The following is an 18,247-nucleotide window of genomic DNA, read 5'->3' as shown; positions in this document are numbered from 1 at the left end:
TTTCTGGACCTTCCCAAAACTTAGCCCAGCACCAGCATTAGCAGGATAACTTCAAAGCCAGGGAGAAGAGAGTACTTGTGTATATATGAACTTGAATGCATTTACACTGCCAGAGGCTTGAGGAAACCACAAAAGCTGACCTGACCCCACTGCTGCGGGGAGTTGCACTTGACTTGAGTGCAACCCTCCTGTCCACAGACAGTGATTAAGAACAGCCTGGGGGAGGCTGCTCCTCCCACCCGCTGAGGTGGAGCAGGTGAGACCAGAAGAACCCCAGGGCTCCAATAACCTGCTGGCAGCACCGAGTCATCTGCGCAGCACTGCCAGCGCTTGGCTGCCTCAGAACAACCTTTCAGACTCTCTTCATAGATAATGAGGCCAAGAGCGCCGAGTTTCAGTGGGAGACTGGATTTCAAAGGATCCCTCAGTGCGGAGGAAAGCAGAGACTATTCACCGTGGTATGCCTTAATCGTTTGAAAAGACTGCCACTTTCTCCTTTCTAATGTCTAACGTGGCAGCAGAGGGTCCAAGCCATATGGGGCAACTTGCACAGAGATTAGAATGGTACCAGAATCAGCCGTAAAATACGCTCTGAAGCCTTTGCATTCACAGCGGTACTTTTCTATCACCTTAGCTCTTTATTGGAGTTTGGTCGCTCAGTCAGTCCTGCTGCGGTACTTATCTCTCAAATACACTAATGAGGGGAATGGGCCTGCACAATACCATCCTCTCTTTATTAGACTTCAGATTCCCTTACTTTTGAGGATAAACATATTTGAGCAGTGCCGTGCACATGTGACCATTTCACTATGGGGATGCTAATCAGGGGATAAAATGGAAATACATGCCTGTTACAGTGCAGTGATATGAACCCATACTCTGAATGACTCAAGCGCCCCTGCTTCAAGCTCCCTGAAAGTTGCAGGGCCCTGTCCCACCACAGTCAGAGTGGTGGCAAAAGAATCCAAATTAGTTCTAATATTCATGCAACAAATACACATTTCCACTGCTAAGTCTGTCACAGAAGAGCCTCCCTATTGCACACACTACATATACTTTAAACTCTCAGGGATGAGTTATTTGGGATATCAGGAGTCAATTATGTCAGCCCCCACGTGATGCCACGTGTCTAGGCCACCAGAAACCACGGAGCAGGGTTATCTTTTCATTACATTCCTCCTGTTTCCCCCTTTGCAATGTGTTCATTTGAAAGAATTTAGAAGCGAGCTTCCAATCTATAATGAGAAAGATTTTGTCCTCTATTTTTATATGAGGCACTTTAATTGCTACTAACATTGAAGTTAGCACATAAACAGGAAGGAGGGTGTTACCCTCAGAATCATTTATCCCTAAAAAGAAAAATTCTTCTAAAAAAAAAAACCACACACACACACAGAAAGCAGAGGAGTCGGGGGAAAGGGGACCGTGAACAGAGCTGCGCTTTTAGGGTTTGTTTTCAAGTTCTCCCCAGGATCTGGAGAGAGATTATATACCTTCAATGTAGCCCCTTTAACTAGACTGTGTAATGCCTAATTTATTACTGTTCACCTGACTTTAATTCCCTTCCTGAATTCCATAACACAGCTGCAGTCCAGCGTGGAGGATGACTTGGGGGTAAGAAAGCCCAAAAGACAAAGTAATGACTTCCATTTTTTCTGAATTTGAAGACTTCATTCAACTTAAGATCTCTCATAGGGAAAATATAATGGCCAGATTAAAATCATTCTAAGTAAAAACTAACTTTAAAATTAGTCACCTTAGGTCTCACCGAGGGACAAGTGAAACTCTATTGTTGTGGTTGCTTTGTTTTTGGTTAGAGAAAGGATGGCACTGAGATCCTCTTGTTCCGTTTAAGAAGCACGTTTGGTTGGCAAAATGGAAGTGCTAATGGTGGGTTTCAGCACCTAGAGGGACTGTAAGCCCACTCCATCACTGAGGCAGTGGGAAGCCGGAAATGAGCCTTAGACAATAACAAACCCCATCCCATCCCAAGTGAGGAATTCCAGTTCTGGAAGGAAAGGGGGCACATATTCACTCATTCAGGAGATCCTGGAGTGTCCACAAAACTGTTTACTATTGGAGATGCTAGGGTTCAGCCAGCCAGGCCTAGCTCACAGCACACGGTTTTGCCGTGGAAGTTCCAGCTAAGAATCAGAATCCTCTCTTCTCCCCACCCTCTTTGGAATTGTTCTTGGCCAACTGTTTAACCAATCAGGACCTGACTACAGGGCTGAGCCAGACCAACGCCCCTCTGTTGAGTATCTCGGCGCACCCAGGGGGAGAACTGTAAGCAGACAACCTACTTGAATCAAGAACGCTGTCACTTTACCTTTTTGCTTATTGATAAACAGCAGAGGGGGCATGACGCCAGGGCCCCGAAGCCCGGGGGCCTTCGTGGCCTGGGAGCTTTGGTCGGAACTCACTGCTTCCACGGGTGTCTGTGGCGCGGTGGGCCCCTCGGGAGCGGGGGCAGGGTCTCCGGAGGGCAGCTCCGGGCTGGCTCGCGGGGCAGCCGAGGGGAAAGGGAGGAAGGGCTCCTGCTCTGCCAGGCCCCGCCGGCTGGGGGTGCGCTCCTCGGCCCGGGCGCGCGGCTCCTCCCGGATGGCGTCTAGGACACCTGGCTTCATCGGCGGTGAGTCCTGCTCCCGTTTGGGGCTCTCCTCTGAGGCGGAGGAGGCGTCGCACGACTCGATGATGAGCTCGCTGTCCAGCTCGGCCTCACGCTCCTCTCTCAGGAGGCTGTACTGGATCGACGGCGAGGCCGGTGACGGCGGCGGGCCGCCCACGTGACCAAAGGTCACGTAACCCGAGGGCAGCGCATCCTCAGCGGCCAGCGGGTCCTCGGACACTAGCTCAATCTCCGAGTCCCCCGACTCCGCGCTGCTGGCCTCGTGGTCCAGGGGACTGGGGATGGTGGGCAGCCCAGACCTGGCCTTGGCCTCGGGCCTCTCGGCCCTCTGGCCCGCTGGCCGTGGGCTCTCCGTTGTCTCGTAGGATAACCCCTTTGCTTCCTTAATGGCAGTGATCAGCTCATCCTCGGAGATGCCGCATTTCCCCTGGGATTCTGCAGCAGATGGTTCTGTCGTCCCACAGAGCGAAGAAGCGCCAAAGAAGCACACAAAAGGACAGACAGATGGACAGGGAGAGAAGAAATAAAACAAAACTCCATTAAGGGAGATATTTTCTCCTTGCTTAAAAAACACATATCTTATTAGCCCCCAAAATAGTCTGTTTCCAGGGCTATGCTAGAAAGGCCACCTGAACTAAAAGGCTAATTACTGTTATGGCCCAATTAATCAGTGTTTCATATACCTATATCTTAATTTAGCTATTTTTAAAAATAACGCAGCAATTTCTTAGCAGTAGCACCTGGCTGATTTTTCTGTTTCAATATGGGACAGATTCTAGAAGTCATGGTTTTAATTTCTAATCCGCCTCTCAGGGAAGTTTTCCAGTATCACAGATTTCACCAGATAAACCAATGTACGCTTGTGTGCTAAGTCGCTTCAGTCGTGTCCAGTCTTTGCGACCCTATGGACTGTCACCTACCTGCCAGGCTCCTCTGTCCATGGGATTCTCCAGGCAAGAATACTGCAGTGGGTTGCCAGGCCCTCCTTCGGGGATCTTCCCGACCCAGGGATCAAGCCCACATCTCTTATGTCTCCTGCAGTTGCTAGTTATCTTTGCCACTAGCACCACCTGGGATGCCCCAATCTGATATATATAACTCTCTAATTTAGCCCACCAGTGTCAACAAATCTGTAATAGCTCCTTGTCCATGAACTCCTGTCCATGTTCCCTGCTTCAGTAAGACAAAGAAAGCTAATTTGGATCCTTATGTACAACATGCTTTCCAACCTTCACATTTGCCATAAGAATCAACACATTTATTCTGTTTTAGTGAAAAGTGTAACACAGTGGAGCAATATAAGGACTAATGTTTTGCCAGTTCCACTAAGCAGGCTGTGCAGACCACCATACTGCACAATCCCGCAGGGCTTCTAATGGCAGAGTCCGCTGTCATTCTTTTTTCATCTCTTCACCTCCTCTTGAGAACAAAACCCAATAGTCACATCCTTTGGGTAAGTGCCTGCCTTCTGTCTGATGTATATTCAGATGGCTCCCAAACCTCATGGGCAATCTTACTGATATTTCTCTCTTAGCTGAAATTACTTGGGATGGCCATAACAACAGTTTTCAAGAGCTTCGTTTTCCCCTTGCCAATACAACAGGGCCTTATGTCAGAATATCCTAGACAGCGATTTCTGGCCCTTTTGTAAGCAAGAACTACTTGTCATTTCTCCAAAGCTTTGAGGTCACTGGGAGGGTAAAGGGTACACTATCAGTGGCTAAGTAATTTGTCACTTTAGGACTATGGGTGAACCCCAGTGGATAAAAGAGTTTAGCTTTGTCTGATTCTCTAAAAGCTAAAATGATTTTATCCTTTATCCATGTATCATTCATTCATCTATTATTTATCGACAGCCTTCTATGTGTTAGGCTCCCTTATAGGCACTTAGGATGTATTAGTGAATGAAACAGGAATCAAAATCTCTGCTTATATTCTAGTGGGAGAAGAATACAATACACAAATAATGCATGTAGTAAAAAAGTACATAGGGTGTTAGAAGATGTTAAGTGCTATGGAAAAAAAAGTAGAGTAAAGGGATCAGGAGGACTGTGACAGGATGGGGATGAGTTTGTCATTTTAAATAGGGTAGTCAAGATAGGTTTCATTGAGAAGGTTATCTATATTCAACACTTGAGAAGGTGAGAAAGTGATTCATGAAGATACCCAGAGGAAAAGCATGCCAAGCAGAGGGAACAGACAGTACAAAGGTCTGGAGGTGGGAGCTGCAATGATCTAGGTATCAAAAGGAGGCAGTCATGTCTGGGGCAAAGTGAGTAAGGGGGTAGGAAAACAGGTAAATAGGAAAAGAGGTAAAATGCATTCAGGGAAGTGGGGTCATCATGTAGGATCTCATCAGGCTTTTATTCTGAGTGAAATGAGAAGCCATTGGAGGATTTTGAGTAGAGAAGTTATATGATTTATGTTGTTGGGTTTTTTTCAATAACTTAAAACAAGAACCTCATTATCTCAAGCACAGTTTATGTGTAAAAAGATGCACTGCATGATCCTTAACTCTATTTTTATAGAAGTTAGTTCCTTAGTAAGTTGTGCACATGTGATTTCAAACAGCATAAAAGTGTAAAAGTTACATTAATTTGCAATGATAGGGTAGAAGAAGGAGGAAGAAGATAGGAAGTAGAGGCCAGTGTGAATGAAGGAACAGCCTGTACCTCCAGAGCACTATCACCAGCAGCAGCATCACAGCTCCACTTGTTGAGCATTTTCTGGGTTATAGGCACTTCATACATGGGGCTTAGAGTCTAGTGGCAATAGGTAAAGTGACTTGTCCAAGATCACTATACTGGTTTTTCTATCTTTGCCTCCTTGGACTTATTCCCATCTTTCTCTACCCTGTTCTCTGTTCTAAGAGGCTGACCTACATAGAAGGTATTACCTGGAATTCCTTCCTCCCTGATTTCTGGTTGCTTTCAGCCAATAGCAATCACAGAAGAGGTGGAAGGAAGCAAATGTTGGGGTATTTATACCTCTTACTGTTTCTGAAGCTCCAGGCTTTGGGAATGCTGTTCCTTCCCCTTACCGCTTTGGGTCCAGAGTACTAACAGATCCTTAATGTTGCCAGTCCCTTCCCCTTCCTGCTTTGGGTCCAGGATACTAACAGATCCTTAATGTTGCCAGTCCTTGGGTGCTTTACCATTTTTTGTTGGTTTTTTTAAACTGTCTTTAAATGTCTTTACATTTGTAAATAGCCATTTCTTTTAACCCTCTTCAGTTACAACTTTTGAGTGTGTCACTTTTGTTTCCTGTAGGGCCCTGAATGATACAGCCACATGGTTAGAAATGACTTGGCTTAAGTTTGAACTCAAGTCTTTATGTTTCGTGCATCTCTCACTATTATCAGGCCACATCTGTTCAAAAAGTGGGTGGGGTCTAAGACAGGACAAATTATATTTCAGAAAATGAGAAGAGGATAAATGAGCTAGATAACCACATGCAAAAGAATGAAGCTGAACCCCTACCTCATGTCATATTAAAAATTAACTCTACATGGATTCAGTCTAAATGTAAGAACTAAAATCAGAAACTTTAGAAGAAAACATAGAAGTGAATCTTCATGACCTTCGATTAGATAGTGGATTCTTAGACATGACATCAAAAACACAAGCAACAAAATAAAAATATACAAATTGGAATTCATCAATATTAGACATTTTTGTGCTTTAGAGGAAAACATCAAGAAAGTAGAAAGACAATCCATAGAATGGGTTACAAATCATATACCTTATAAGGGACTTATATCTAGAATCTATTAAAAATTATTACAATTCAATTATAAAAAGACAACCCAGTTAAAAATAGGCAAATAATTTGAATAGACATTTCTCCAAGGAGTATTTACACATGACAGAAAAGCATATGGAAATATGCTCAACATCATAATTCACCAGAGAAGTAAAATCTAAACCAATGAGTTACCACTTCATACCCACTAGGATTCCTAGAATCAAAAAGTCAGAGAGAAGCTAAGTGTTGAAAAGGATCTGGAGAAACCGGAACACTCAGCCACTGCTGGTGTGAATGTGAAATGATCCAGTTGCTTTGGAAACTAGTCTGGCAGTTCCTCAACTATTCAGACTTTCCATTTAAATCAGAAATTCCACCCATAAGTAGGGAATTGAAAACCTATGTCCACACAAAAACTTAAACACTGTGTTCATAACAGCATTATCTGTAACAGTCAAAAAAGTGAAACAACCCATATCATATCCCCAGTACCAGGTACAGTGAGTGCCTGGCACACAGGATGTACTCAACAAACAGAGCTCATGGGAGAATGACCTCAAATCGTTAAAACAATGGTTCTTTTTTTTCTAAGGGTGACTTTTGGTCCTTTGGTCTTGCTTTGTTTATGTTTTTTTAATTGATTAATTTATTTGACTGCATCGGGTCTTAGTTGCAGCATCCAGGCTCAGTAGTAGAGTATATGGGCTTAGTAGCCTCACGGCATGTGGGTTCTTAGTTCCCAGACTAGGGATTGAACACACGTCCCCTGAATTGGAAGGCAGATTTTTAACTACTGGACAGCTGGGGAAGTCTCAGAACAGCGGTGAAACTGTTTCTGAGTTGTGTAAACATAAATCTGATCCCGCCGCTCTTCCCTTCCTTCTCCTCACTGATTCTGAGTGGTGTGTGGCTCAAAACTGCCCTCAGAAACTTTGACTTAGTAGAAGTTAAGTCTTGATGCGGCCCAGGCATCAGCATTTTGTAACTCCAAAGGTGATTCTAAAGATCACATCTAGTTAGGGTTGACAGATTTAGCAAGTAAAGATACAGGATACTTAGTTAACTAGGACTGTTTGATGTCCTAGGAAATATTGATGTTTTTATCTGGCAACCCTATCTCCAGCTGAAAACCACTATGTTTAGAGCATTCAGAAAATAAGGCTTGAGGATGTTGGTTTATTTACTCAAAGGTAACAATGGTAGAGGCTTCCCTAATGGCTCAGACAGTAAAGAATTTGCCTGCAATGCAGGAGACCTGGTTTTGATCCCTGGGTCAGGAAGATTCCCTGGAGAGGGGAATGGCTACCCACTCCAGGATTCTTACCTGGAGAATTCCATGAACAGATGAGCCTGCCAGGGCTACAGCCCATGGGGTCGCAAAGATTTGGACACAACTGAGCCACCAACACACAAGGATGGTATCAGTGGAGTGTGGGAGGAAAAGGTCTGGTAAGTTTCATGTTAGGCAAGTAAAAGTACTACTTTCAAAAAAAATCATCTTTCTTATGAGTGAAATGGGACTCAGTAGATATTGTAGACATTGCCCTCCATTCTTAAAGTGAACTAAAAGTTCAACAAAGTGCTAGGGGAAATCAGGGGAAATTTTAGAACAAAACAGACGTTTTCCTACCCTTGTTAAAAACTTATGGGTTTATGTCAAGACTGACACTGGGCTTCCCAGGTGGCACTAGTAGTAAAGAACTGCCTGCTACACACAGAGATTTAAGAGATGTGGGTTCGATCCCTGGGTGAGGGAAATTCCCTAGAGGAGGCCATGGCAACCCACTCCAGTATTCTTGCCTGGAGAATCCCATGGACAGAGGAGCCTGGCGGGCTACAGCCCATTGGATTGGAAAAAGTCAGACACAACTTAGCACAGCACAAGACTGACACAGCAAAGCTAGAGAGTCGTTGATAATTAAACAGAATATAGAAACTGAAGGTTAGAACCACCTAGCATGGGAAGGTATGTTTGCTGCTGCTGCTAATTTAAAGTGAAGTCGCTCAGTCACTTAAAAAGAATGAAGTTCCCTGTAGGCTCTTTGTTGTTGTTGTTTAGTCACTAAGCCATGTCCGACTCTTTGCGACCCCGTGGACTGTAGCCCACCATGCTCCTCTGTCCATGGGATTTTCCAGGCAAGAGTACTGGAGTGGGTTGCCATTTCCTTCTCCAGAGGATCTTCCCGACCCATGGATCGAACCCAGGTCTCCCGCATTGTAAGCAAGACACTTTACCATCTGAACCACCTATGATGCTTTCATTCAGAAGGAAAAAAGGAAAGTGAATATGGGCCGGACACAAATCAGCACAGCACAAGACTGACACAGCAAAGCTAGAGAGTCATTGATGATTAAATAGAATATAGAAACTGTGAAAGTTAGAACCATCCAGCATGGGAAGATTATGTTTGCTGCTGCTACTAATTATGATGCTTTAATTTAGAAGGAAAAAAAAGGAAGGTGAATATGGGCCAGTCTATCAAGTCACAGATGCCAGTGTCCAACCATGAGCAGTGGTGACATTCACTTTGTTCCCAGCTCATTCTCCACTTGTCATCCAGAAGGATCTTTTAGAAACACAAATCTGATCCTGCCACTCTTCCCTTCCTTCTCCCCACTGCGGCCACACTGACTTTCCAGCTGCTCCTAGAACACTCAGAACGTTCTCTGGGCCTCTGCACTGGCTGCCAGCTCAGCCTGGCACCTCTTCCTTGTGTCTACATGGCTTGTTCCTTCACCCCACTCAGGTCTCTGCCGAAAACCACTGGCAAGGAAAAGCATTTCCTCATGACTGCCCCCATCACTCTCTTACACTCTACCTTGCTTTATCATTCTTCATAACCATTATAACAACCTGATAGTATACCATTTATTTATTTGTATGAACCCAAGTCTTCCGCATTGCAAGCAGACACTTTAACCTCTGAGCTACCAGGGAAGCCCTATTTGTATGTAAGTCTTGTCAATTAAAATGCAAACTCCATACATGGAGGAATCTTATGTTTCACCACTATATCCACAGCAGCGATGAAACAATACTTGACATGGAGTAAATGGTCATTACATGTTTGTTAAGTGAAACAATGAATGAATGGCATTCTTTCCCAGATTAAAATTATCCAATGGTTTCCCAATGCATTTGGAACAAAATCCAAATTCTTTGCTCTTGCATGCGAAGCCTTGAATGCTCTAGGCCCTGTCTACTTCTCCAATTCTGTTATGTCTCATACTTCTCCCTTGCTCCTTTGTATCATCTTTCAGTTCCCAAGGCTCTATTGAGCCTTGAGGCCTGTGCATTAGTTGACCTCTAAACCTAGGGTCCCTGTTAATCCTTCTCTTTGAATTGTGGTCTTCTTCTCATTCAGATTTCAGATCATAGATTATAGATCTCAGGTCACAGAGGCCATCCTTGACCTTCTCACACCCAACATTCTATCACTGTTTAGTGTTCACACTCCATGAAATTACACTGTTTATTTATGTGCTTCCTTTTACTGACGTCTCTCACTAGCAGTAAGCTCCACGAGGGCAGGGACTTTATTCACCTTGTTTACTGCAATGTGTCTGGTGTCTAGCACATGTCTGACATATAGAAATCACTCAATAAGCATTCTGAATGAAAGAATAAATTTGCAAAGTGGGTAGGAGAATCACAGACCTCATCGATGCAAGGAAATAAACAGCAACAGTAGTTTTCAAAGAGTTTGAATTGATTTACTCTGTATTGCTATTTCTTCTTAAGGGACATGGGTGGTTTTATCATAGCCTCTTGATTGTTGATTATCTTTTCTTAAGATAACACCTCAAAGAACATCCATGACCACCATAATATACTTCTAGGTATGTGTGTCAGAAATAGCATGCTGCAGATCAATGTTCTGGTGCCTCAGGGCACTTACTATATTTTCCTAAAACATTTCGCTTGTATTCATGACTGATCTTAGAAGACACTTCCAATATTTGAGTTGTAAGAATTTTTACCTCCATACCTCTGGGTATGTTATTTAATATGATGAAAATAATTAAGTACATTGGAGAAAACTGCACAATGGAATAATGTATTGGATTGAAGAAAGTATACTAGACTCCTTGATTAAGACTTAGGGTCTGTAGCTAAAACTTTTCTAAATTATAACTTCTCCTGATTCATGATTCACATAATTAGAATTATTCCCCAGAGTTAGTTGACAATTTCCATATTTATTAAACAGTGATAAACTAAATTCCTTTTGTTTAGGATGATTGCCTTTTCCTCAGTTTCTATGTAGGATTATATGTAATTCTTGGTGTTTGTCTTACCAGTTAGCACTGGAAATGGCAGAGAGAATCGAGACCCAAGAGATGAAATGAAGCCCAAATCCTCCAGTGTCTATGGGCATAGGGTCTCATAGTACCAGGGGCTCACAAAATGAGAAGGGGGTTAAGGTGACCTCTTGGCTCAGCTGGTAAAGAATCTGCCTGCAATGCGGGAGACCTGGGTTCAATCCATGGGTGGGAAGATCCCCTGGAGAAGGCAAAGGCTACCCACTCCAGTATTCTGGCCTGGAGAATTCCATGGACTGTATAGTCCAGGGAGTTGCAAAGAGTCAGACATGACTGAGAGACTTTCACTTTCACTTTGGGATAAAAGGAATAAGAAAAGCCTCAAAGACAAGCGGACTCCTCCTATCTCTTTTGTTAATTTTATTCTTATGTGTCGTTTTATGACTCAGGGGTTATGGTGTAGTGGGTGTGTGGAGAGGGGAGCTGACCATCAGAGACAATTGTGTAATGGGACAAGGGACTTTCTCTTTCTGGAATAAACCTTACTTAGAATGTTTACTTGGAGTAACTGCAGAGAAAACCACTGTCCTATCCCATGCTCTCAAACGGGCACCAATAGATCATAAAACCCCAAGATCATGAGAGCCAAATCTGATTTTGTCTTCTCTTCAAGACGCTCCAGAACCTGAGTCATGACAACCAAAGAAAAACAATCCCTCATAATTAATTAACCCTATATCAAGTCTTTGGACTTCCTAGGTGGTTCAGTGGTGATGAATCCACCTGCCATTGCAGGGAATGTAAGAGACACTGGTTCAGTCCCTGGGTCGGGAAGATCCCCTGGAGGAGGGCATGGCAACTCACTCCAGTATTCTTGCCTGGAGAATCCCATGGACAGAGGAGCTTGGTGGGCTACAGTCCATAGGGTCGCACAGAGTTGGACATGACTTAAGCAACTTCGCATGCACTCATGCACACATCAAGTCTTTCTCACCAGCTTCGTAAACTGTAATTTTCACATAAGGCATGTGGCCATGTAAACAGACCTGAAGGAGCAGGGGCATTTCACCCTTCCCAAAGACTGGCCAAAGTTCTTCTGTACTCATCACCAGACAACCCCAGAGCTCTGAAACACAGCTGATAGTGTAGTTATCTTCAGAGTGTCAGTATCTTTACGTCACGGGATAATATTAACAGAAGGGTTTTACCTGCGTGGCCAGAAGGATCATGAGGAGGCTTTGAGACTCAGTTGTGTCCCTACCTCCTGTTGTCAGCTGGGATAGGTCACACTGGAATGGGACTATTTCCCTGGTCATCTGTCCCACTGGAAGGCAGAGACTGATTTTTGTTTGCTTTTCAACTCCAACATCACCCATGCTTATTCGAGTGCCTGACTATAAGAAAGTGTGTAGAAAGTGTGTGTTGAGCAAATGAATGAATTTGAAAATCAGAAACTGGGTGCAGTGAATCTTTAAGAGTTTACAGTTGAATGAGTCTGAGGTAAGGTCAGGGGAAAGGAGGAATGGATTCCAAAATCTTTAGGGAAACAAGACAGGAGGGACCTCCGCTAAATACCTGCTCTGTTCTAACACTTGGACTGACTGCTTCATCAGGATTTAGAGCAATCACTCTTTAATCAGAAGGGTTTAGATCTGTTTTAAGAGTTCAGTACAAGATCTTTTACCTGAGGTTCTGAAGGTTACTTTTTGTAAATAAAAGAGGTTTGTAAATTACTGTGGGGTAGGGTCAGAATTCCAGCCAACTGAGGTAGGGGGAGATTCAAGATCTCTCGCTGTCTTCATCCTAATGCCCCAGAACATTCGAGAGCAGAAGAGACGTAAAGGCCCCGCTCCCACCTCCTGCGAAGGGGTGGCATGAGGTGGAGTGGGGAAACTCTGGCTACCACTCTGGACTTTCACTCAGGTCTGAGAGGTCCCCTTTGTGCTTGAGAAGATGTACTGATGTGGTCTAACAACACTCTGCCTTGAGTCAGAGTAGAAGGTTCAAGCTGAAAATGATCACAGCCTAGTGAATTCTGAACTATTAAAACTTCTAGATAGAATCGTAAGCAGAACTTCAATCAACTGAAAAGATGAAAAGGACAGTGTTGAGATTGAAGGGGGAAGGGAGGAGTACCCTTTGTTTAGGTTTCCTCTCACTGCCCATCCGCCCCAGACCCTAAGGTCCACCCTCTCACCCTTCATTGTACAGACTTGGAGCTGGAGCCAAGGATGCAAAATGCCCTGTCCAAGGTGGTCCAATTGGTCTGAAGAGAGCAGCTAAGATGCCCAGGGAGCAGGGAAAAGAGCTGCCCTAGAGCCTGGCAGCACCTCCCTCTCTACCCTGAACAGCAGAACTGCAGGAGAGTTTTAATGTCGCCAGAGTGTCATTTTTACTTCTCCCCTCAAATAAAGAAATATTTTACAAAGCAAATCTGATAGGACTTTTTTAAAAACCCCAGATGTCAACCATTGTACAATGGGCACATGACTGAAAAAGTTACACGTTAATTAAATCAGTTAAATTGAGATGGAAGTATTTTGAATGCAAATCTTCAGTCCTTAAAGTTCAGATTTCCACTCACCTGTTCCAGAAGATGGAGGAGTGATGGATCCTGGGCTGTCGTCTTCAGGCTCTGAGACGGTGACCGTGGGGACTGTGTCAGGACTCGGTTTCAGGCAGATATCTTGCTTCTCGGGGGTCTTCTCTGGGGTAGTGGTTTCAATAGAAGGCTCGATCTCAGTCAGCGTGATCTTGACAGGGGCGGCAATCAGAGGGGCACTGCGCTGTTCTTCGGAGATATCGTCTACATATGGCGCAAAGGTTGATTCTTCAAATAAATGGTCCTTGAGGATTTTCCCCTCCACAGGAATTGGTTTCTCAGCCTCACGGGTCTCTTCAGACCTTAGTGAGATTTCAGTGTCCTTATTCTTCAAGTCCAAGTCTTTCTCTTCCAACTTGGGGTGACATTGCTCCTGATATTTCACCTCCTCTGGCCTAGTTATGTCAATGTATTTATAGGCTTCTGCTTTCATCTGGTCCAGGGGGTCTGCTAAGATCTTGTTCACTTCAGCGGACTCTGCTGGAGTCATTTCTATTCCAGAATCAGAACTAAATAAGCCACGAGGCTCCGTCCCAGGCACATCTGGTAAGGAGGATCCAGGGGGACGCAACTCCTCAGGGCTCTCTGAAGCAGTGATGTGGCCGTTTTCTTTCTGAAGAATTCCAGTGAAATATGTAGCATCCTCCCGAGGTGGGTAATAGATGTCAGAAATCAGAGACGTATAACACACTCCTTCCCCATCCTTTGCCACTGTTGAAAAGGTATGATCCATGGCCCTGGAGACATCCGATGCACCTATAAATCAAAACAGCAGTAGAGAGTGAGGGGGAGCCTGGCTTCATTTCTCCACCTGTCTAACCCACCACCCACCCCGGGCCTGTGCAGGCACAGCATCCTTTCTCCTCAAGCCCTCAGAGTTCCCTCAGACCACTCTCATGTTTTCCTTGTCTCCAGCATAGCCCCCAGCACAGGTATGTTTCTGGCAGCAGACTGCGTGAGCTGCCACATCCAGAGAAGTTGCAGACAGACCCCAGATAACTAGAAAGTTGATTCTCAAAATCTACTACTTTAATATGCAGTGATTGGTTCTTACTTGGTATTAGTCAACAGAATGCTTCTTTGTATCTAAGGCACTGCTGCTGCTGCTAAGTCACTTCAGTTGTGTCTGACTCTGTGCAACCCCATAGGCGGCAGCCCACCAGGCTCCCCCGTCCCTGGGATTCTCCAGACAAAAACACTGGAGTGGGTTGCCATTTCCTTCTCCAATGCATAAAAGTGAAAAGTGAAACTGAAGTCGCTCAGTTGTGTCCAACTCTGTGCAAGCCCATAGGTGGCAGCCCACCAGGCTCCCCCGTCCCTGGGATTCTCCAGGCAAGAACACTGGACTGGGCTGCCATTTCCTTCTCCAACGCATGAAAGTGAAAAGTGAAACTGAAGTCACTCAGTCATGTCCGACCCTCAGTGACCCCATGGACTGCAGCCTACCAGGCTCCTCCGTCCATGGGATTTTCCAGGCAAGAGTACGGTGACCCTTTAAACAGATGTGGAAATATAAGTTAATTCAGGTTTGTAAATACAATAGGATAGTCTACTGGGGAGAAGGGCTGCTCAGCGAGCTTGGAGAAGGCTCACGAACTCTCTGGTCCAGTCCTTTCACTCAGGGGCTCCTGCTCTACCTGGACTGATGCCATCTCTTCTCTTGTTAAAGGTACTCAGAGAAAGAAACCCCTAGTTTTCTGGTGGCCTCGCCCCAAAGTGGTATCACCTTAAAGAGTGCTTCGCTTCTTCTCCGGTTTTCCCCTCATTTTGTTTTTCTCCTCAGTTACCCACCAATAACTGAGGTTATTTGCCTTCCAGTATATTCCACTGAGAATTTCTTGGTTTGACTGGTGGTGCCAAGGGCAAAGCAAGTTTCCAAGGTTGAGTCTACAGAAGTTTTTCACCTGGCCTTCATTTTATTTATAAACCAGCCAAAATATTCATTAATAGCAAGGAAAAGAAAGAAAACCTTTATTATTTTTCTATGCTATAAAATACTGTCAGAAGGGAAGAAACTAACATTTTTTGAGACCTTGTCACTTGCTCATAAGTAGGATTTTACCTGATTCTTTAACGTTCTAAATTAAGCCCCACACTCTCAAGTGATTACACATACACACACATTCAGCCCTTTAGTTAAGTTCAGTTGTCACTCAGTCGTGTCCGACTCTTTGTGACCCCATGAATCGCAGCACACCAGGCTTCTCTGTCCATCACCAACTCCCGGAGTTCACTCAGACTCACATCCATCAAGTCCATGATGCCATCCAGCCATCTCATCCTCTGTTGACCCCCTCTCCTCCTGCCCCCAATCCCTCCCAGCATCAGAGTCTTTTCCAATGAGTCAACTCTTCGCGTGAGGTGGCCAAAGTACTGGAGTTTCAGCTTCAGCATCATTCCTTCCAAAGAACACCCACGGCTGATCTCCTTTAGGATGGACTGGTTGGATCTCCTTGCAGTCCAAGGGACTCTCAAGAGTCTTCTCCAACACCACAGTTCAAAAGCATCAATTCTACGGCGCTCAGCCCTTAAGACACACTTAAGGAATATTACAGATTAGGGCACCAACTCATGAAAGTAGTAACAGTAACTATTAGTAGTAACAGTAGTAGTAATATTGCTAGCTAATGCTTGACTGCTTGCTATGTGTCAGACATAGTGCCAAGCTTTCATTAATATTGACTCCTTTAGTCACCAAAGCAATCCTAGAGGATAGGTACTATAATTAGCCTCATTTTACAGATGAGGAAAACTGAGGAACAGAAGGGCTGAATGACACACCAAAGACCACAAAGGCAGGAAGCGGCAGAGCCAGGGTTCAAACCCAAGCAGTCTAGAAGTCAGAAAAGCGCGCCTAGTCCCCTTTGTACTTCCTTAAATGTTTGTGAAGTTTTTCTTTTTTAAGTAATTTTGAATCAGTTCTATTACAAATACACTTAGTGATTTTCTTTTCCAAGCTATCTTCTTGGTTGTATGAGCATGGTTAGTCTAAGGGAAATGGAAAAGCACAGAGCCTATTCGCTTGCAGCACTCTCCTGCCTCAATAGCATTGCAAGAGCAGCTTTCTTTCCTTGGAATTCTCTAGATACCTATGTATCTAAACCCTTCACTGCCGAGTCTTCACTCAAATGTCACCTTAAGGAAGGCAAATTTGACCACTCTGTCTCAGGTTGCAACTCCCCTACACACCCTAGCAACCCTGTCCCTCCCTACTTTTCTCTTTATTTTTTCTTAACACTTGTCTCCTCCTAATAAATCACATAATTAACTTATTTATTCATTACTTATTTAATGATTGTCCCCCCTCCTTTGCTAGGTATATTCCAGGAGGGCAGGAATCTTTGACTATTTTGTGTGTAGCCCAAAATCTAGAACAGGTCCTGGCACATAGTCGGTACTTAATAAATATTTGAAAAATTAAAGGAAGTAACTTTAAAGTTTAGAATAAAGCATAAATAACAGAATGTGTAAGAAGACACATGGGAACATTTCCCTAAATTGCTAACAACATTCACTTTATTCAACAAGTAGCCTAATTTTGTGAGCAACAGACCAATTTAAATCTGTTCATTTCAGACAGTCTTCTAGATACACTTCCCTCATATATGGCACCCCTGCTTTTCAGTTAGATAAAAACAAACTCAATTACAAAAGGAATGGTAATAATGACAGGTCTTATTCCCTACCACACACATAGAACACTAAAGAAAAAGCTATTAAATTTAAATCGATGTGTGTACACACACACCTTTATCCTAAAGGATATTTAAAGCTTCTTTTGTGATATGGGCTTAGCCTATATGTAGACTTGGATCACAGCCTTGTCTAATTCAATGAAACGATGAGCCCTGCTGTGTAGGGCCACCCAAGACAGACAGGTCATGGTGGAGAGTTCTGACAAAACGTGGTCTACTAGAGAAGGGAATGGCAAAACACGTCAGCATTTTTGCCTTGAGAAGGCAAGATGGGGAAGTGGTTTGCCTTCTCAAGGCAAGAATACCGAAGTGGTTTGCCATTCCCTTCTCCAGTGGACCAAGTATTGTCAGAACTCTGTCCATATATAGTCAAAGCTATGGTTTTTCCAGTAGTCATGTATGAATGTGAACGTTGGACCATAAAGAAAGCTGAGTGCCGAAGAATTGATGCTTTTGAATTGTAGTGTTGGAGAAGACTCTTGAGAGTCCCTTGGACTGCAAGGAGGTCAAACCAGTCAATCCTAAAGGAAATCAGTCCTGAATATTCATTGGAAGCACTGATGCTGAAGCTGAAACTCCAATACTTTGGCCACCTGATGCGAAGAACTGACTTATTGGAAAAGACCCTAATGCTGGGAAAGATTGAGGGCAGGAGGAGAAGGGGATGACAGAGGATGAGATAGTTGGATGGCATCACCAACTCGATGGACATGAGTTAAGAAAGCTCCGGGAGTTGGTGATGGACTGGGAGGCCTAGCATGCTGCAGTCCACGTGGTCACAAAGAGTCAGACATGACTGAGCGACTGAACTGAACTGAACTGAACTGAACTGATATTGTAGACCACATTAGAGGCAGGGAAATCAATTCTCAGCTATTTCACGACAGACATTTGGATCCTGAGATTCTCTACCACAATTACCTGGAAAGATTTCATGTGTTAATAAGCAATTGTTCACCAGAAAGTAAGGAGGGATTTGCTGCTAGATGTAAATAGTCTGGATGTGTGGGGAAGCGGGGAGAAGATGCTGTCCAGGGGAAGACACGGTAGATAGCTTCCAGGGCTGTCAAAGTCATCATTCAACTCTCAGTCAGAACTTCTATTGCAGGGGCCACCACATGGCTTCTGACCCTTATCACCCGTATCTGGCACGTTACATAACCCTCCAGCCCACTGTCTTCTGCCACCAGTCATCACACTAAACACAACTGTCACCTGTTTCGCACCTGGCCCCAGGGCTCTGCTTTGCCTCACTGGATAATCCTTAAACCCTGCAGCCTGTCATTTGAGACGATATGAATGCCACCTGGCCTC

At 44.2% G+C, this 18,247-nt stretch overlaps 1 protein-coding gene across 1 annotated transcript in view; it reads right to left on the bottom strand.

The window, feature by feature from the left end:
* Nucleotides 1-18,247, bottom strand: part of RTN1 (reticulon 1) — a 252,724-nt gene that overhangs the window by 113,863 nt on the left and 120,614 nt on the right. The window contains exons 2-3 of the mRNA XM_018054088.1: nt 13,221-13,994; nt 2,330-3,079 (exon numbers count right to left, since the gene is read on the bottom strand). Of these exons, the coding sequence (XP_017909577.1) occupies nt 2,330-3,079; nt 13,221-13,994 (1,524 nt within the window). The remainder of the gene's footprint in view (nt 1-2,329; nt 3,080-13,220; nt 13,995-18,247) is intronic.

This window comes from Capra hircus, chromosome 10 (assembly GCF_001704415.2).
Source record: "Capra hircus breed San Clemente chromosome 10, ASM170441v1, whole genome shotgun sequence".
NCBI lineage: Eukaryota > Metazoa > Chordata > Mammalia > Artiodactyla > Bovidae > Capra > Capra hircus.
Note: the sequence above shows the minus strand (reverse complement) of the source record. Positions and strands in the feature narration are given on the sequence as shown.